Source organism: Carcharodon carcharias, chromosome 7 (assembly GCF_017639515.1).
Source record: "Carcharodon carcharias isolate sCarCar2 chromosome 7, sCarCar2.pri, whole genome shotgun sequence".
NCBI lineage: Eukaryota > Metazoa > Chordata > Chondrichthyes > Lamniformes > Lamnidae > Carcharodon > Carcharodon carcharias.
The window spans coordinates 78,167,407-78,189,001 of NC_054473.1; the positions used below are offsets into that span (position 1 = coordinate 78,167,407).

The 21,595-nt window shown below is 42.5% G+C and overlaps 1 protein-coding gene across 2 annotated transcripts in view; it reads left to right on the forward strand.

The window, feature by feature from the left end:
- rad54l2 (RAD54 like 2) overlaps positions 1-21,595 on the forward strand; it is a 144,663-nt gene that overhangs the window by 99,485 nt on the left and 23,583 nt on the right. For both annotated transcript variants that reach the window (XM_041191167.1, XM_041191166.1), the window contains 12 exons: positions 794-965; positions 5,541-5,674; positions 6,955-6,999; positions 7,878-8,009; positions 12,730-12,959; positions 14,629-14,811; positions 15,335-15,468; positions 16,372-16,568; positions 17,478-17,820; positions 18,927-19,104; positions 20,001-20,249; positions 20,867-20,985. In XM_041191167.1, the coding sequence (XP_041047101.1) occupies positions 794-965; positions 5,541-5,674; positions 6,955-6,999; positions 7,878-8,009; positions 12,730-12,959; positions 14,629-14,811; positions 15,335-15,468; positions 16,372-16,568; positions 17,478-17,820; positions 18,927-19,104; positions 20,001-20,249; positions 20,867-20,985 (2,116 nt within the window). The remainder of the gene's footprint in view (positions 1-793; positions 966-5,540; positions 5,675-6,954; positions 7,000-7,877; positions 8,010-12,729; positions 12,960-14,628; positions 14,812-15,334; positions 15,469-16,371; positions 16,569-17,477; positions 17,821-18,926; positions 19,105-20,000; positions 20,250-20,866; positions 20,986-21,595) is intronic.

Consider the following 21,595-nt stretch of genomic DNA (forward strand, 5'->3'; position numbering starts at 1 on the left):
CAACCAGTATAACTTGTCTGTGTTACAAAATAATGAAAACACCACCCTTGCAAACATCAGAATAACTCCTATTTAACTTCCTTAAACTCCTGAAAATTTTCTTCAGAGCCTGGCTAAAGCTTACTCTTGCGGTTTCTGTTTATATTTTGAAAGAAATTCCTAACTATCTTTACAACCATTGCTGGGCCAGACTGTCTATATTTCTGCCTCTTCCCCTCACTTTATAGCCAAAAAGGAAAGCCTGCTAAGCACCAAGACCAGAGACTTCCCAACACATTGGGTATGAGGTGTTTATTACTTATCAAGGCAAGTTAGCTAGTTGCTTATTGTTTACCATCTTTGGGAAAAACAATTCCCATTAGCACATTAACTACCTTTCATCTAGGTACTTTCTGTCTACACTTGTGGGATTGCGCTTTACTTTGAGAAGCCAACATTTAAAGAGACATTTTTTCTTTGTGGAAAATGGTCACAAAATCCCAAAATGTGGCAGGCTTTTAAGAATTCCAAATCATTTGTTGTTTTAATTTCGCAAAACGGTTTAAAGGTCACTGGTGCTTTTTCATCTAGCAGGATGATCAGAAGAGTGCAATCGAAGTACTGCATGTCTGTGTATCAGTTGAGTAAAGGGCAATTGTTACTGTTGCTAATAGTGTTTAAGTGCTTATGGTTCAGTTGTAGAAGGCCCAGGCTTGCCCCTGAAAGTTTGCTGGTGTGAGTGAGCACGAAGTGGAGTGTATGGAGAGAGCCCAAACTAACAAATTTCAGCGCCTGTTCCCATTCTTTCTTTCAGATGATTCTGAGCCAACCCCCGTCAGTTCTGAGCATTCTCCACAGCCCGATGCCAGGGGATGGAAATGTTCCACTTCAACTACCTCATCACAGAATGAAAGGAAGCAGGCTTGCTCAGAAAATGGCAAGAAGCAAAGGTCAACAAAGCCTGTCCACATGAGGAGAAACATCCGGTACAAGAAGTTCTTCCTGTTTAATTTCTTAGGTTCTGGGAAAGAGCAGGCAATAGTTTTACATTATGTACATGGACAATGATGCAGATCGCTGTTCCGCGTGATCACAGGGCTGTCTGCAGCCAGCTGTACAATCTGATATGATTGGCTTGTTCTGCTTTAAAGCACATGCTGGTACCAAAGGAGTGCTGTTCAGCCTATGGAAAGGGCCAATTCAGAGTACACTAAGTAGTTTGATAATGAAAGCATAATAAGTGCCCGGATATCAGTTAACTTTGACGGTTTCTTGTGAAGTGCACTGATACAGACCATTGTCCAAGAGCTTCAGTAGAATAAGGAATACATTACCCTGTTACATGAAGTACTGGAGGAAGCCTTAATCTGAATTTAATCATGTTACACCTGTTGGTAAATAAAAAGGGTTCTATTCACCAGCATTAATGGCCCTCCCCTCCATGAGCACCAAAACAGAAACAAAAGATTGCAGCAGATTGGTAACAGCCTAACCTGTTTTGTGCCTACACTGTTGTTGCTCAGACCCCTACTGAGGCTACAGTGAGTTTTGTTTCAATAATTATACCTTTTTTTGTGTTAGGAATGAGGTTGGCACTAACTCTGGCTCTCAACATTAGCTCTACCTTCTTTCCCATTTCCTCAGATGAGATTAGCTAACTCAATATCAGAACATGATTTAAATCTGCAACATTCCTGGTCAATGTGACTCAGTTACTCACTGTTCTAACTACCAAGAAAAATAGTTGCCCTTGCTTTACAATCCAATGAATAAACAAATCAGTTCAAACACTAGGATTTTGAAGCATGTTGCCCTCTAATGATTGCATCAATATAGCACTCTTGTAAAATTCTTGTATTTCACATTCTCTCAGTGAATAGCTGTTAATACTCACATGGAAATGTAGCCACACAGCAGAAGTATCATGTGCAATGTCAGAGGATCTTGATACAGAACCTGACCTTAAACAAAATAAAACTCTAATGAAATTTTTAAAAAATCAACTTAAGTTTAATGCAAGGCTGTCATCATGATTAATCAATAATTCCATACAGCACTGTGGGTGTACCTACACCACATGGACTACAGCGGTTCAGGAAGGTAGTTCATCATACACCTCAAGGGCAACTAGGGATGGGCAATAAATGCTGTCCTAGCCAGCGAAGCCCACATCCCGTGAATAAAAAAAATTTAAAAAGTCAATTTTCAGAGCCTAAATGGTGTGTACTGCCGAATTATTTGGCCAAAGGCCTGAATCACATTCTCACCCAAAATTCACACCTGTTTGTGCTTCAATCACCTGGATAGTGACAAGGGGCAGAAATTTGGGCTGATTTACTTTGTTTCCTCACCAGCCCAAGGCTGCCAAAGCCCATTGTGGTACCTTACTTATAGCCTGATGCAGTGTCCTGCTGAGTGCTCGTCATAGTGCCCATCTTACTGCCCTCAAGATTAACTAATTCAGCATAGAGGGGACTGTTGTGCTTTTTGACATCTGAACCCCTTCATTAGAGTCAATTCTGATAACTTACTCCCAGGTATTCATTCTATTCATGACATGTTCAAGACATGCCATGTACTATTGTGAAATATTCAAATAAAATTTCTCTTGACTCAGTCGATAAAGGCAGGATATGACTGAACCATATGGACCAGAGGCCAATGGGTTGATTCCCACTGTGCAGAGTCTAATCTCCATCATAGTAGCAATATGGATCCTACATTTGGCCTCAGCCACCGTAAGGCAGTGGAGAGAAACATGCAAGAAACTGTATCCTGGAAAAGACTGGAATGTTTGAGAAATGGTGAAGGGAAGAACGTTAATGGGGAAAATGTTAATATCAGGAACCTTAAGTTAAGGACCCGGCCAATCATTAGCCAGTGATCACTGGTGGAAAGCATATTGTGAGAAAATTGAGTGAGGGAGGGATCAGGCTTTAGTGTAATTTTCCCCCCTCCCCCTCACATTTTTGCAACTGAAATATCTGCTCACTCCAGCGAGACTTTCAGTGAGCTACAGTTCAAGCAAGGTACCAGCGAGCCTATGATGCTCAAATCTGAGGGGTGCACACGTTCAAGAGGAAGGGAGAATATGTGCTCTCCAGTTCAAATGGTGCACTGCATTTGCAATGTAATGTAGTCTGTACAACTTGATGCTTCCAGTGCTCAAATGTTTCAAGTGTCCCAAGTTACATAGGGTCATAACAGGCAAATGGTTCTAAATTTAAAAAAGTTCCAAATCTGACTTGGGCAGCTGCAGTTCCCATTTGCCTAATATTGAGAATGGATAGGCTGGAGATCTGTACAGTAATAAACTAATGAGAAACAGATGGTGTGTGTTTAAGTGCCTTTTAAACACATGGCAGATTAAGCGCATAGTGAAATTTGTTTTTGGTTTTGGACGAAAAAACCTTTGGCAAAAATACAAATGGAAGACCTCTTATTAAAAGCTACAGAAATAAAATATTGGACTGAATAAGCTTGTTTTATTTTTTAAAAACTAAACATACTTGAAGTATATTATCAGACTGAGGGGGAGGGAGGTGTTGATTGCAAGAGTCAGTGTTGGAACACTTTTTAACTCTACATCAAAGTTCTGGGTTTCCAAGCCTAGTGTCAACTTAACAAGACAGGCTTACAACACTAAAACAGAGGACAGTAGGTTTAAGACAGTTTGAAAAAAAGCAAAAGGACTGAGCTGCCTTTTTCAATTGGAGAGATCAATTAAACACTATCGAAGGTAAACTAATACTACTGGAACTGTAAACATACAATGAAGAGAATTGAATTCGTCAGGAATCATTAGAAAGGAACCTGGGAGTTCGAGTTGGCCAGTTAAGTTTGATCATTTGGATAATAGGGCAAAACAATTATTTTTATTATTCTTGGGATATGGATGTTACTGGCAAGGCTGACATTTACTATCCATTCCTAGATGCTCTTGATAATGTGAAGTTGGCTACCTTTTTGAACCTTTTTAAAATATTTCATGGGATGTGGGCATCGCCGACTAGATCAGCATTTATTGCTCATCCCTCATTGTCCTTGAGAAGATGGTGGTGAGCTGCCTTCTTGAACCGCTGCAGTCTGTGTGGTGTAGGTACACCCACAATGCTGTTAGGAAGGAAGTTCCAGGATTTTGACCCAGTGACAGTGAAGGGATGGCGATATAGTTCCAAGTCAGGATGGTGTGTGGCTTGGAGGGGATCTTGAAGGTGGTGGTGTTCCCATTACACCTGCTGTCCTTGCCCCTTATTGAAAGGACTCCCGCAGTATTATTAAGTAGGAAGTTTCAGGCTTTTAGCTTGTCAACAATGAAGGAATGACGATGCATGCCCAACTTGAGATGGTGTGTGACTTGGAGGGGAACCTGGAAGTGATGGCTAAAGCTAATAGAATGCTAGGGTATGTAGACTGAACTCTGGAGTACAAATAGCGTTTTCCAATACACTTGCTCATGAGCTTGAACCTAGTTAATTAGTTAACAATGTAAAAAGAAGAACGGAGCATCTTGCAAATGCAGCGGAGAAGGAAGAGTCACAATGCAAGCTTTTATACCTAAGTAAGACAAACTTCGGAGAGATGAGAAATTAACTGCAGAAATTAAATTCAAGCTGGGCTTGAATTGTTAATGGGTAAATCTGTAAACCGTGGGAAAATTACAGTAAAGTATTTGTAGGTTACAGAACCAGTGCATTCCCCTAAAAGGCAAACGTTCCACTTGTGTAGTTAAGAAAACATGACTAACAATGAGGCCGGACAGTATCAAGCTAAAAGAAAAGGCTTACACAAATGCAAGACAAAATGGAAACCAAACGGATTTGGAGAAATGTAACAAACAACAAAGGATGTACTTGTTACTTAAGTGCCAAAAGGAATATGAAAAAACTTTGCCGGGGGTATTAAAATTAACAGCAAAAGTATTTCTAAATAAAAACAGAATTACCTGGAAAAACTCAGCAGGTCTGGCAGCATCGGCGGAGAAGAAAAGAGTTGACATTTCGAGTCCTCATGACCCTTCAACAGAACTAGGTGAATCCTATATATATTTCTAAATATATTGAGAAAGAGAGTGGTAAAGAGGAATGCCCATGAAAGACAGATACAGATGAAACTAATGGATAACAAGGAAATGACTAACTTGTTAAATGAATACTTTATATTCTCAATGGAGGAACAGGTGCCAATGGTACAAGGAAACATAAATACAAATCATGGAGAGGAACTTGATGTTCTTAAAGTCAGTCAAAATAATTGGTAATGGGGAAATGAATGGGACCCAGCTAATAACAATTTGTACCAACGCACAAAAGCTAGTGGTTGCCCTGCTGCTTTGTAACTGGGTGCCAAGATTTAAACTGGTTACCGTTTTTCTCCGTTTGTAAAGCAAGATCAGGAAGTTATAATTTAGAAAATGATTTATATTTTGTTTCATTAAGCGCAATGCACTTGTACAACAATGTGTTGTGCTGAATGTTAACAGCATTGAATTATAACTTTTAAAGTGTGGACTTTTTTTTGGTGAATACTTTTAATTTTATTTTTGTTTCTTTGTTTCCCAGAAAGCTACTACGGGAGGACCAACTTGAGGCTGGAACCAAAGCAGCACAACAGGAGGAATTAGAGCGACTTAAACGTCTTGAGCAGCAGAGGAAGGAATTTGTCTTACCCACATTGCCATTTGAACTCCTACAAGGTGAGAGTGAGACACTGACCAGCAGGCTAGCCTCTGTGCTGCTTGCAGCCTTTACTGATCATTTACATGTTCTTCCCTAACATCACTTGCATTTTCTTGTCAAAAAGCAGAATTCTAAACACTCTAGTTGGCTGAGTTGGCTTTAATTTTGGGGTTCCTCTGTCAGTTTCATACATTTATAAAAATCTGGAAAGTGAAACCCAGACAGAGTTGAGTTGTTTGTGGTCAACTCGTGCAAAAGAGTTAGCTAATGGATACCCATTAGTTGAATCTGGCATGGAAATTACTTCAAGCAAAGAAAGGAAAATGCAACAGATCAGAACAGAAATAAACCTTGTCAGTCTGGTATAAATCTGCATTTTAGGAAATTGTGCTTGTTGGCAAATAGGCCTTCAGTCAAAAGTCAACAAGCTGATGATGGGCAATAAGGTAATTTCATAAGGCTATACTCCAAACAAGCAGCCATGCTTGACTGGAGCACGTGTTTGGAAAATCTGTAGTAACAGCGCATCCAATTTTGGCACTCCTGATTTTCTGGAGATTAATTTTAATGTCTGAAATATTGCGAATGCCGCAACTTTGCCAAGATGGCCTTCAGACCTGACTCCAGTTCGTGATCCCCAATGAGGCTCCCTGTCAGAAGCATGCTTGGCAGTCATGTAAAATGTTGAGCATGTCTTAGCAAAAGTTGGTCAAGATAGAAAACAAGAGAGTAATATGTAAGCTGAGCATAGAAGTATTGCCTAAGTTCCCAATATTTAATATTTTTCAATGTTTTGCCTCAGGTGGGTACATATTAACCAGCAACAAGAACAACCTGCATCTGTAAAGCACCCTTTAATGCCATAAAATTTCCTTAGGTGTTTCACAGGAGTGTTATCAGAGAAAAATTGGCACTAAGTCCCAAAAGGAGATGTTATGTCAGTTGACCAAAAGCTTGGACAGAAATTTGGATTTAAAAGGAGGGAGCTGCAGAGAGGTTTAGAGAGTTAATTCAAGAGTTTATGGAATAGACTACTGACAGTATGGACACCAGTGGAGGGGTGAAAGGAATTGGTGATGCACAAGAGGCCAGAAGGGAAAGAATGCAGATATCTTAGAGGATTAGAGAGCTGAATGATGTTACAGAGATGGGGTGTAGCGAGTCCATGAAAAGATTTGAACAGTGACCATGATAATTTAATAAGCTGTCCAACCATGACTGACCTGGTCCAGCTTGTCTTAAGCAAGTGACCATTGATCACAATTGTTTCTAAAATCTGTTTTTCTGCTACCTTCAGAATCCAATACTCAATCCTTAAAAAAAGAGCCAGTCTGGAATGAGGGTAAGTGAATATGTTTATCTGAAAACATTTTACAAGTACTGCTGTTTTAAGCAGTCTTACTGCTTCAGCCCTTTGCATGTAAATCAGTTAAATTGTGATTGAAAATGTCAAAGGGTCAATAGAAAGGGACCTTTTAGGCAAGCTATGCATTAAATCCAAGGGCCCCTAAAATCTGTTCAGTTTCTGTAGTTATGCAAAGTAGATAGCTGGTAACAATTAAGCTGTGTCCCTCACTGGAATAATTATTAATTGCCCATGAAAGTTTTTTCTTTTATTGCCAAATTTCGCAGGACAAGACCAGTAATAGATGTTGGGCGATGGAGTGAAAGTCTTACCTCCATGAGTTTGCATGAATGCCCCACTCAACAGACATAGTAGTGGTGATGAAATTCATTGTCAAGAACATATTCCCTTTAAACCAGCTGTGTAGCTATTTTAAAGGTGCTACTTATTTAGGGCTGCAACTATTGCTGCCTTCGGGTTGGCTGAACCAGAGTAAGATAAACTGTATTTTAAATTGCCCATCACAGGTAAAGGGGAATAAAAGATGTTGGTCTCGCTAGAACTAAGCATTCCAATATTTTATGGTCCCATATCTCTAAACATAACCCGACTTAATATATCTGAAAGTTGAATGTTTTGGAAATGTGATACTTTTATTACACTGACCGAACAGAGTAATGTCCCCCTTTCTGATTCTGCCACTAAGATCACACAGACACTTTGTAGTAAAAAAGAAATGCAAGGACAAAGGAAGACTGGACTTGAGCCTGGGACAGAAATGAGAACTGAAGATTTATAGGAGAGAAATGTTGGTTTTAAAACGAGGTGGTAACGAGCAGAACAAGTTGTATTCACTCTTCAATTTCTCATTGCAGAGGAAACTGCACAGAAAACAGATGAAGTTCTGTCAGCTCCACCAAGACTCCCTAAACCTGAGGTCATCTGTGTGGATATAAGTAGTGGGAGTGAAGAGGGTGCAGAGGCAGAAGAGCGAATCATAAAGGACGGTGAGAGTCGGGCACAGAGATCATTAATGGAACCCGTCACATTCTTTTCCCTCTATAGTTTTCTTCTCTTTCTTCCACATCTTATGTCTGTCCCCAAAGGACAGCAAAGTTATGCTGAGGTTCACAGTTCCACAGATACTAACAAGCTAGATTACTGTCTTACATTCAGGGGTGGGCAAACTTCTCCACTGGAGGGCCTTATCTGGGTATGGAAATTGTTTGATGGGGGGTCAGCCATAAATGTTCAAGAAATGAACAATTATAATAAATATAAATTTTGATACAAAGAAATGTAAGATCTTTATTATTATGATAATTATACCATTATTACATGCAATAATGAAACCGAATATATCCTCCTTTTCAAACCCTCTTAGCTTAATGTGAACAATGCAGTTGGTCACCCCTCTTTTACAATAGTTTTAAAGTCCGGTGTGTCTCACTTTTTACCTCCATAGATGCTACTTGACCTGCTGAGTACCTTCAGCATTTTCTATTTTTATATCTGATTTCCAGTACCTGTAGCATTTTTCTTCTCTCTTGCCAATATAAAGGCTGCTTTAATGTGATCTACAGCATGGTGTTGCAAGAACCACCAAGGGGAAAACAGTAAAGAAAAGAGAAAATGTGGAAGCGTCCAAAAGAGGCAGTCACACCGTGTGGGAAGTAGAGTGATCTGTATCCTCTCTCTACCTCACATTCCTAGAGCTGGGATTTAATAACTCTGGCACATTTTAGAAGAGGTTCTACCAAGTGCATTGGTAATCTGTTCCACACCTGTTAAGGAATGTGTTTCTAATTTTCAATTTTCACAAAACACAAACAACCTAAAATCACAGGAGCAGCACCAGGCATATCTAAAAATGAGGTGTTAACCTGGTGAAGCTACAACACAGAACTACTTGAGTGTGAACAATGTAAGCAGCATGAAATAGAGCTAAGTGATCCCATAACCAACGGATCAGATCTAAGCTCTGCAGTCCTGCCACATCCGGTCATGAATGGTGGTGGACAATTAAACAATTCATTGAAGGAGGAGGCTCCACAAATATCCCCATCCTCAATGATGGCAGAGCCCAGCACATCAGTGCAAAAGGTAAGGCTGAAGCATTTGCAACAATCTTCAGCCGGAAGTACAGAATTGACGATCCTTCTCAGCTTCCCCCGGATCTCCCCTGCATCACAGATGCCTGTCTTCAAGCAATTCCATACGCTCCACATGATATCAAGAAACAGCCGAAGGCACTGGATACTACAAAGGCTATGGGCCCTGACAATATTCTGGCAATAGTACTGAAGACTTATGCTGCAGAACTTGCCAAGCCCCTAGCCAAGTTGTTCCAATACAACTACAACATTGGCATCTACCCAGCAATGTGGAAAATTGTCAAGGTATGTCCTGTCCACTAAAAGGACAAATGCAACCCAGCCAATTACTGCCCCATCAGTCTACTCTCGATCGTCAGTAAAGTGATGGAAGGGGTCATCAACAGTGCTATCAAGTGGCACTTGCTTAGAAATAACCTGTTCACTGACGCTCAGTTTGGGTTCTGCCAGGGCCACTCAGCTCTTGACCTCATTACAGCCTTGGTTCAAACATGGATGAAAGAGCTGAACTCCAGAGGTGAGGTGAGTGACTGGCCTTGACATCAAGGTAGCATTTGACCGAGTGTGCCATCAAGGAGCCCTAGCCAAACTGAAGCCCATGGGAATCGGGGAAAACTGTTCGCTGGTTGGAGTCATACCTAGCACAAAGGAAGATGGCTGTGGTTGTTGGAGATCAATCAACTCAGTTCCAGGACATCACTGCAGGAGCTCCTCAGGATAGTGTCCTCGGCCCAACGATCTTCAGCTGCTTCATCAATCACCTTCCTTCCGTCATAAGGTTAGAACTGGGGATGTTTGCTAATAGTTGTGCAATGTTCCACACCGTTCACGACTGCTCAGATACTGAAGCAGCCTGTGTCTAAATGCTGAAAAACTGGACAATGCTTGGGCTGACAAGTGACAAGGAACATTCATGTTGGCAAGTAACGTTCATGCCACGCAAGTGCCAGACAATGACCATCTCCAGCAAGAGAGAACCTGACCACTGTCCCTTGACGTTTAGTGGCATTACCATCACTGAATCCCCCACTATCCACATCCTGGGGATTGTCCTTGACCAGAAACTGAATTGGACTAGCCATATAAATACTGTGCCTACGAGAGCAGGTCAGAGGCTTGGAATCCTTTGACGAGTAACTCACCTCCTGACTCCCCAAGTCAGGAGTGTGATGGAGTACTCTCCACTTGCATGGATGAGTGCAGCTTCACTAACACTCAAGAAACTTGATACCATCCAGGATAAAGCAACCTGCTTGATTGGCACCCCATCACAAGCATTCACTCCCTCCACCACGGTCATAGTGGCAGCAGTGTGTAGCATCTACAAGATGCATTGTGGGAACTCCCAAAGGTTCCTTAGACAGCACCTTCCAAACCCATGACCGCTACCATCTAGAAGAACAAAGACAGCAGATGCATGGGAGCACCACCTGCAAGTTCCCCTCCAAGCCACACACCATGCTGACTTGTGGTAGCTGTTGCAGGTTTGGAAGGTGCATTGCTGTATTGTCTCATTGATGGTGCACACTGCTGCCACTGTGTCATTGTTGGAGTGGATATTGAATGTGGTGGATGGGGTGCCAATTAAGCAAGTTGCTTTGTCCTGGATGGTGTCAAGCTGCTTGAGTGTTGGAGCTGCACTCATCCAGACAAGTGGAGAGTATTCCATCACACTCCTGACTTGGGCCTTGTGGGCTTTGCGGGGTTGGAAGGTGAGTGAATTGCAGCATATTTTTATACACAAGTCCTATAAAGCCAGAAGTCTAGCCACAGCATGTTTGTTTGCTGGGTGTGTTACAATCCAATCAGCAGGAAAATAAGCTTATTTCTCCGCTGGGAGTCATTTGATAACAAGATTCCAGATATTCAGATTGGATAAAGATGTTGGCTCATTTAGAAACCAGAGGAACATAAGAAATAAGAGCTGGAGTAGACCATATGGCTCATTGAGCCTCCTCCACCATTCAGTGCGATCATGGCTGACCTTGGGTTTCAATTCCATTTTCCTGCTTGCTCCCCATTCCGCTTAATTACTGAGACCAAAAGTCTATCTTTCCTAGCTTTAATTGTATTCAACGATGGAGCATCCACAACCCTCTGGGGGTACAGAATTCCAAAGATTCACAACCCTTGGAGTGACGTAATTTCTCTTCAATTCAGTCCTAAATGATTGGCCCCTTATCCTGAGACTGTACCCCTATGAGTTGAGAGTGAATGCCCTTAACATCAAGCCTGCATTTGACTGAATGTGGCATCAAGGAGCCCTAGGAAAACTGGACAGTGGAAATTGGGGAAAATGCTCCATTGGTTGGAGTCGCACCTAGCACAAAGGAAGATGGTAGTGGTTGTTGGAGGTCAGTCATCTCAGGCCCAGGACATCACTGCAGGAGTTCTTCAGGGTAGTGCCGTTAGCCCGACCATTTTCAGCTGCTTCATCAATGACCTTCCTTCCATCATAAGGTCAGAAGTGGGGATGTTCACTGACGATTTGCACAATGTTCAGCACCATTCGTGACTCTTCAGTTACTGAACAAGTCCATGACCAGAAGCAGCAAGACCTGGGCAATATCCAAGCTTGGGCTGACAAGTGGCAAGTAACATTTTGTGCCAAGCAATGACCTTCGACAGGAGAGAATCTTAACAGTCGCCCCTTGACGTTCAATAGCATTATCATCACTGAATCTCCCACTATCAACATCTTGGGGGGTTACTATTGACCAGAAACTGAACTGGACTAGCCATATAAATACTGTGGCTACAAGAGCAAGCCAGAGGCTAAAAATCCTGCGATGAGTAATTCACCTCCTGACTCCCCAAAGCCTGTCCACCATCTACAAGGCACAAGTCACAAATATGATGGAATACTCCCCATTTGCCTGGATGAGTGCAGCTTGACACCATCCAGGACAAGGCAGCTGCTTGTTTGGCACCCTATCCACAAACATTTACTCACTCCATCACCGATGCACAGTAGCAGCAGTGTGTACCATCTACAAGATGCACTGCAGGAATCCATCAAGGCTCCTTCGACAGCACCTTCTGACCCATGACCACTACCATTTAGAAATACAAGGACAGCAGATGGATGGGAACACGACCACCTGGAAATTCCCCTCCGAAGTCACTCACCATCCTGACTTGGAAACATATCGCCGTTCCTTCACTGTCGCTGGGTAGAAATCCTGGAACTCCCTTCCTAATAGCACTGTGGGTGTATCTACACCACAGGGACTGCAGCAGCTCAAGAAGGCAGCACAACGCCACCTTCTCAAGGGCAACTAGGGATGAGCAATAAATGCTGGCACAGCCAGCAAAGTTTGCATCCTGTGAATGAAAAAAAAGTTCCCTGACCAGCAGAAACAATCTCTCAGCATCCACTCCCTCAGAATTTTGTAGGTTTCTATTAGATTGCGGCTCATTCTTCTTTTGCTGCGCTGTAACCAATTAAATTGATGCTCTAATTTACTTGTGAATCAAAGGCCATTTTCACATTCGGAGGAACAAAGACCTGTTAAATAAACACCTCTTCCTGCTGTTTCGTTACAAGCAATTCCTGTTTTATGCTAACATTTTTCCTATTTTTCATTGCACCTTATTTTTCTGTGTTTCTCAGAGGATGTGATTGAGCTGAGCTCAGGGGAAGAAGATTCTCTGCACATTCTTGACAGTGAATCCAGCAACGAGGAAGAGGAGGTGAACGAGGAGAGCAGTGGTGCGCATGTGAACGATGCCTTGAATCAGCCAGATGACCTGGGCCGTGTCCTGGTCAACATAAATCATCCACCAAATGAGCAAGATATTTTCCTGGCACCCCAGCTGGCACGAGCTGTCAAATCACACCAGGTAACTGGAGCTTGCTGTTTTCAACAAAGGTATTGTGCACGGCTTTGTGCCAGGCATGGCATTTCTTATTGTCTTTCCCTAGCTAGTGACACCGCCCCCCACCCCCCACCCCCCCCAATACATGGGGTGGGTGTGGGGGGTGGAGTATGATGAATCTGTCATCGTTCTCAAAAATCAGTAACTGAATCTTCCGAGGCTGTGATTTTCAACAAAATTGAACCAGGTTTTGTGAACATGGATTATTTTAGCGAGCTCTCGATCATTTTCATTGTCTCTTCCCTGGACCTTCATTTGACTTGACAAATGTCTTAGAATAAGGCAATCCTAAAATAGTTGTTCATCTGTATCTGGGATATGTTCGAGGTTTCTGTTTTAATGCTCGGGCTTTTTAACCTTTTTACTCTTTAGCATTTTTTATTATTTATTTGGTTTCAGGCTGAACTCACTGAGCTGTCTTTAGTTTCGTCCATAGGGGAGAGAGATTGAATTCAATGTGGGGCAAGTGGAGAGAATTAGACAATGAACGCAAGTTTCTGGGATCTGGATTTTGAGACCAGCTGAGATGGATAAAGTACTTGTCTGTGGGTTTTGATGAAACGAGTCTGATTAGTCTCTACCTGGCCCCCTAGGGAGCTGCGCACCTGCATTCACATTAAAGTTATGTTAACTTGGAATAAATTCAGCAGACCGCCTCTAAGGCATAGATGTTGGAGAAATGGAAATATGGTATTGGCTTTTCTGAGGAGAAAGGATTCGGAATGCTGGCAGGGAACTGCTTGAATTACAATGAAACATTGTTATATATTTTAAGGATCTCACCCAAATGGTTGCTGCTGATTTATGTGCTTGGGCAGCAGTGCTTTTGTTAATCACCTTTCTTCAGGTCACCTTCATTGAATGCTGTATCTGGGCTGGTGTTAGCTGTTGTGGGGGAGAAGATTTACTACCTGGTAATGTCAATAGAGGTCTTTTCTCACAGGCATTCTTCACATGAAGAGCCATTAAATCCTTTAAAATGAATGCAGTGACTCCCTAGGTGCCCTACAACATTTCTTTTGTGCCCTTTTGTTGTCACTCTCTCAGCTGTTCGGGTATAAAAAAGCACCTTTCTCTAGACCTCACTCAATGTGAGATTTAGCTTTCTGTTTCTGATCTCTGTGGGATAGTCTCTGTTGCAACAACATTGGGCAAGGCTTAGAATTGTCCCTGTGATGTAAATGTGGGAAAAGGAATGGGAGCAGCAACATGCTTTGTGATTAATTTGTAGTTTCTAAGACCAAACTCTGCTTCCTGTGTAAAGGCAAAATACTGCGGATGCTGGAAATCTGAAACAAAAACAAAAAATGCTGGAATAACTCAACAGGTCCAACAGCATCAGTGGAGAGAAAGACAAAGTTAACGTTTTGAGCCCATATGACTTTTTCAGAGCATCTGCTTTTCCTGCTGTCTTGCTGTTCACCTCTTGTATTTATTTTTGTATGGCATTTTTGTAAGACAACATGGTATGAACGCAAGCTTGTTTCTAAGCATTAAATGGGCTGTTAGTGGCAGACTCTATTGTCCAGTTCATTTCCATTATAATAGTGTGGGCCATATCTGATGTTGGGGTTCTGTGCTGTTTCTCGGTTGATTAATGACTTGACTTTTACACCCTGTTCTGCGGATGCAGGTCGGTGGAATTCGTTTCCTCTACGACAATCTGGTGGAGTCACAAGAAAGGTTTAAAAGCAGCAGTGGTTTTGGCTGTATCCTGGCACACAGCATGGGCCTCGGGAAGACTCTGCAGATCGTCTCCTTTGTGGATGTCCTCTTTCGATACACAGAAGCTCGCACTGTCCTTGCTATCGTACCGGTCAGTATTAACATACACAGGTTCCATTACGCATGGCACTGAAGGCCTTTTCTTGGGAGGGAAGAGAATTAATCATAGGTCATTTTTGGCATGGGTATCAGTCTACATGACATGAAGGTTTGGGCTTTTTGCGTGTACATCGGTGAGATGTGATGCAACAGCTTGATACTCATCTCTTCAGAAATCTGGTTTTGTATCATCTGGTGGTTATCATTGCATTCTATATAGTTGTACAATGGTGTTATTGTTTCCATACCCTGGTTAAGAAAAGGCACTGAAAATAATTAGCCATGAGTACTTGGAATGATACAGTTTCTGAAGAGTTAGGTATTCAGCACGAGGGCAGGGGGATGTTGAGCAGAGTATCTCAATCAGCAGTTACAGAGAAATGGAATGACCAGATTTAGTTGTCGATTGAGTGCTCCAGTTAGGAAGTAGTGAGGAGGATTTGTGGTATTATATGGGAGTTGAGGGTGAAGGGTTGTTTTTGTGCAGAGATGACATTGGCTCTTAATGATTTCAGGTGAACACTTTGCAGAACTGGCTGGCTGAGTTTAACATGTGGCTACCCGCCCCAGAAGCACTTCCTGCAGATTACAACTCTGAGGAGATCCAGCCCAGGAGTTTCAAAGTTCACATTCTAAATGATGAACACAAGTATGTCCTGTTACATCTTTTTACGGGAGTGTATCCAGGGCCTGATCTGGTCCAGAAAAAGGGAGAGGCTGCACAAACACTTTGAATTCCAGAACTCTGGGGAGTTCAGGGATCCTTGCTGCAAATGTTGCTTCCCTTGCAACTGAGTACCAAACAAATTAAAACCATGAGAGCACCCACCACTGGTTCCAGTAGTAAGTGCACCTACCCGTTAGGTTATTGAGCCATGAAGACCTAAATGTCTGAGACCCTGTTGTCTGTTCAGATGGATGTTTCATACCTTTATTTAAGAAGAGCTGCGAAAAAGTGATGTCACCTCATTGGTGTTGCTGGGATCTTACTATGCAGAAGATGGCAACTCTTTTTGCTTACATAAGTCACTGCATTTCAGAATAATCATTGTGAAGTGCTTTTGACATATTTGAGATGTGCTGAGATGTTACATTAATACAAGTTATTTTTATCCTGTTCAATGCCCAGTAACTTCTGGAGAACATCTGTGTCCTTAATGATTGTATTCAGCTGTGATGTCCTCCACAGTCGAATAGTCCACCAAGATATGCTGTGGTCTCACTGTGAATACCCACTGGGAAAAGGTATTGGAAAGGGGATTGGGAGGGAGGGATGTTACCCATGGCTCTGTAACCCAGCATGAGTTTCAAGAAAGGTGGGGAAATAGTTGGAGAGTGGAATAAAGCCATGTGGATGCAAATCATTGGGAATGTGGATGCACTAATCAAACATTACCATCATGGGTAATAATACTGGAAGTAACATCCCATGACATTTTGATGCTTTGTTAGAACTGAAGCTGGCAGCCCTTTGCACAGATATAATACAAAGCTCTGTAAAAGTGCATGTATGGTGTGCTGGGGCTGTCTGACATTCCCTCTCTTTTTGTAGAACAACGGTGGCCCGTGCCAAAGTGATTAATGAATGGTCAACAGATGGCGGCATGCTGTTAATGGGGTATGAGATGTATCGCCTACTGTCATTGAAAAAGTCATTTGTTACCGGGAGGAGGAAGAAGACAAAGAAACCAGCCGGACCTGTGATTATAGATCTAGATGAGGAAGATCGGCAACAAGAACTACTGAAAGGTAATGAAGAAATAAATTGTATTTATAGTGCATATCATAGCCTTATTTGTCCCAAATCTCTTTAGTGCCAGTGAGTTACTTTTGAAGTACAGTCTTGTTTGCCCGATAAGGCACACAGAGCAAGATCCCACAAGCAGTCATGAGATGGGACAACCTGTTAAGCTGTTTTGGTAGGCCTGATTGAGAGACATTGTTGACTAGAACAGTCTGGGAATTCCCAACTGTTCTTTGAAATCATGCCATGGGATTGTTTATGTCCATCTGAACAGGTAGATGGGGATTAACATTTTATCCAAAACATCACACCACTAACAACATAGCACTCCATCATTTCTGTGCTGAAGTGTCAGCTGCAGTATGTGCTCAAGTTTGAGATGGTACTTTTGAACCCTATAGTATATGGAGGAGAAGAGGAGCATTGAATCTTAAACTAGCAGGCAACTCCATTGATAGATTACCCATAAAAGTTTATGGCCCAGGCGGGGAGGATATTTTGTACCAGCTGCCTAATAGAGCAATCCAAGACTATTCTCACTTATCCATTGTATTCCCATTGCCTAATAACTAACTTTGCTTCAAATTTTTATCCACCTTTCTTTTAAATGATGCAGTAGTCTCTGCCTTGATCGCTCCTTGAGGCAAAAGCATTGTGTTGCCACAGTCCTCTACACTTCACACTCCTCAGCCAACCTGATGGTTCCGTAGAACTATAGGAATTTATAGCAAATACAGAGGCCACTCGGCCCACTGTGCATGTGCTGGCAGTTCAATAAAATTGCTATAGTTGGAGGAACTTGTCTTAGGCAAGATTAGTCACTTGGGTACTTTGTATAATTGCTTCAGTGTTCCATTAAATTCATTTGCATTGTGTTCCTGTTCATTTGATCAGAAGTTTAATTTGTTCCTTAGGGATTGAGAAAGCACTGGCCAAGCCAGGCCCTGATGTAGTTATTTGTGATGAAGGCCACCGCATAAAGAATTGCCATGCCAGCACATCTCAGGCCTTGAAGAGCATCCGTTCAAGGCGACGAGTAGTCCTGACTGGATATCCATTACAGAACAATCTCATGGAGTACTGGTGCATGGTGGACTTTGTCCGGCCCGATTTCCTTGGTACCAGGCAGGAGTTCAGCAACATGTTTGAGCGTCCCATCCTAAATGGACAGTGTATCGACTCTACGCCGCAGGATGTCCGCCTCATGCGGTACCGCAGTCACGTTTTACACAGCCTGCTGGAAGGGTTTGTACAAAGGTGAGAACTTGGATGGAAGGCTTGTCAAAATTACAGTTGCAAAAAGCTTTGGTTAGACCCCATCTGGAGCACTGTGTTCAGTTCTAGGCACGACACCTTGGGAGGGATTTATAGGTTGTGCAGGGGTGCAGTGCAGATTAACCACTATGATACCAGGGTTAAATTATTAGAAAGGATTGCCTAGTGTAGGCTTGTATTTCCTTGCGTACAGAAATTTAAGGCTGTTCTAATTAAGGTGTTTAAAATGATTAAAGGGCTTGCTAGATTAGAAAGTGAAAAAATATTTTCTCCAGCAGGAGAGTCCAAAACAAAATTAGAGCTAAATTACTCTGGGATGAATTTAAGAAGCACTTCTTTATACAAAAGATTGTTGAAATCTGGACAGTTCTCTCTCAAAAAGCTGCTGAGGCAAGGAACCAGTTGAAGATCTTAATTGTAATTCATGGACTTTTGTTAGGCAGGGCTATCAAGGATGTGGAGCAAAGGTGGTTAAACAGAGTTAAGACACCTGGAGGGAAGCTTGAGAGGCTTGATGGCCTAAGCCTGCTCCTGGTCATGCATCCTGGTCAGAAAAAACATTTAGGTGTTTAGGCCTTTCTTAGGTCCCTGACGTCTGCAATTATCCTGGACTAAGTAGAAAGGCCTTTCATGGAGTCAGCACAGACACGATGGGCCAAATAGCCTCTCTTGTGCCGAGAGTTTCTGATTCTCTATTCTGTGTCATCACGGCCTTTACTAACATTACTACAGGCATCTTGTTACATTATTGTGAGCAGCAAGGATTCTAAAACAGACCCCTAAAATAAAAATAGAAAATTCTGGAAATACTCGGCAGGTCAGGCATTTTCTGTGGAGAGAGCAGCAAAGTTAACATTTCATTTTGATGACCTTTTATCAGAACTCTCAAGTTCTGCTTGATTCCTTTTTTTCCTGAGCTGCGGCATTTTTCTGCCATTGGTACTCTGTGTTAGAGTAAATTATTTAACAAAACTGCCAATTTCTCATTCTGTCCAATAAGAAACTTCACAGGCCTGCTGCTCTCACATTCAGTTTATTTTATTATGGACTGCTCCTTCTAAGGATTAATGACATTTGACTTACTGCAGGCGAGGCCACGATGTCTTGAGAGGCCACCTTCCTGATAAAGAAGAACATGTGCTGCTCGTCCGTCTGTCCAAAATTCAACGATCGCTGTACACCGAGTTTATGAATCGTTTCCGAGATGCAGGGAACAGTGGCTGGCTGGGGCTTAACCCTCTGAAAGCATTCTGTGTCTGCTGTAAGGTAGGCCTCTATCTTTTCAGAACCAGGCGGAATAATAGAAACTTGTTGGTTTGGTCGAATGTCTTGTGTCTTTGTTCAATATACTAAGTGACCAGTGGTTGGTTTCTTAAAAAGCCTGACAACTGACTAACTGCTGTTATTGATGCTTTGTCAGGTAGTGTTAGGGCTTGCGTACCATTTTTAACTCTAGGGAATGGCTGATGAGACAGCTTGATGGATGCTTTATTCTGTATCTAGCTTGAGCTATACCTGCCCTAGAGGTGTTTGATAGTGATACTTGTTGCAAAAAGTGAAATGTTCACACTGCTGACACATTACATTTCTGCTACTTTCTGATCCTAATAATCTCAAAAGTCTCTTGTTGTGATGGACATTTACAAAAAAATGAAATCAAGATACACAAGAGGAGACAATAAAATTGAAAGGGACTAGGTAACTTGAATAGAATAAAAACAAAATACTGCCAATGGGGAGATCTAAAGTAAAAATAAAGTGTTGGAAAAACTCAGGTCTGGCAGCATCCGTGGAGAGAGAAACAGTTAACATTTTGAGTCTGATATGATTCTCCTTGGAAGAGCCAAAGAAAGCAGCCAAATTTGAGGCAGGAAAAGAAACAGAGACTGAGAATTGCAAATGTTGTACCCTTGTTTGAAAAAGAATGCAAGGATCAGCCCAGCATCTACAGGCCCAGGCAGTGGGAGAAAGCTTTTGCAGATGATAATCTGGGACAAGAACAGTCACTTGGACAAGTGTGGATTCGTTAAAGAAAGCCAGCTCTGTCCTGGGCTGGGCCACAGGGCGGTGCTCGTCCGGCCCCTGTATGTTAAGGTGGGTGGATATTTGAGTGTGATGAATTGCAAAGTTTGATTGCTATTGGTCTGCTCCATCTTTACCAGATCTGGAACCACCCAGATGTACTTTACGAGGCTCTGCAGAAGGAGAACCTGGCCAATGAACCTGATTTGGATCTTGAGGTAAATGACCTGAACGCGGGCACACCAAATGCACGCGCTCTGCCCATTGGGGGCAAAAGGAAAACTGAAAGTGCAGCCTCCACCGTAGATTCTGCAAATAGCAAGTTCTCCCAGAGTGTCGGATTCAACCATTTCCAGGACAAAGCCAACCAGGTCATAACGTATGAGTGGGTAAGTGCCATACCACCACCTTCTGCTGTCTGTATTTGAGCTTTTTGAGACCTGGAGGCTGGATCGTGGCAGGTGTGCAGGCAGTCTGGCTTGCCTTTTATTACCAATAAATACTGTTCCTTGAGCAGCCCATGTGAGGGAGGTGATGATTTCCACTGCACAACCCCACCCCCGCCAAAATAATTTTATCTTGTTCCTCCTGTCCAACATTCATCTTTGTTGCAATGAGCTGCTCACAGACCTTTGCCACTTCCATTCTGCAACTGGTTTATGCAATCTACTTGGGGCTGCCTTGTGTTATTCCTTAATCTCCCTCCCCGCCCCCCACTCCAATCTCTGAGCGAGGTGAAGTGTCTAGACCCTTAGAGGAGAATTGGATGCGAATTGACATTCTGTTACTGGGGTGCTGTGTCACGTCACTTTTACAGAGTCTCTGTCCTCTGATCCCTTTTAACAAGCACTTGGCTTCCCACTGTGGGCTCTATTCCAATATTGGACTCAGCTAACCATCTATTTATTTTGCTCACTGTTCTCTCCCTTGTGTAAAATACTATATGATCTTTTAGAACCTATTACAGATGAATTAAGTGGACTGTTCTCTCTCTATCTCTCCTCAGGCTAAAGATGTGTTGGCAAGCTATCAACCTGGCTTGCTAGAGAACTCTGCAAAAATGGTCCTGCTGTTTGAGCTGATTGAAGAGAGCCTGAAGCTCGGGGACAAGATCCTTGTGTTTAGGTAAGGGAGCATTAAGGAGAATGATGCACAAAATGGTAAGGGTCAGATCAAAGTTCTTGCTGTGCACAGTTTTTATTTTGTTTTCTCTGAAGGCGCTGATTCACGCTGGGATGTGGTTCACCAGGAATCCATTGGAGATTGTTTTGACAGTAGGGGAAGTATCACTGCTTGGGTTGACCTGGCCTTTGTCCAATAGCTGCACATGTACGCTTCCCAGCAAGCTGCCACTGTGTGGCCTTCATGAGCCTTGATTAATGTTTTGGCACTCTTCCCCCAGGACTACTAAGCCCAACTGTTGTGTTCCTGCAATCGCATTGAGATCTGATAATTCAACAAAGTTGGAGATGAAACATGAGGCTTTGCTGCTCTGTGTAGCTCTGCAATGTTAGATGTTTCATTGAACCCTTAAGAATACTAACTTCCTCCATATCCTGGCTAATTAGGTTGAGGATCCCTGTTCACCCAGTGGGTAAATGCCTCTCCCATTATGATACTGAGGCACATACCTCAGGTTGCAAAATGCTGCCCTAAGGTAACTGATGCCACTGGATTGGCAATAAAGCACTACAGTTGGCTTTGGCACACTTGAGTGAAGGAGGGGAAAATCAGC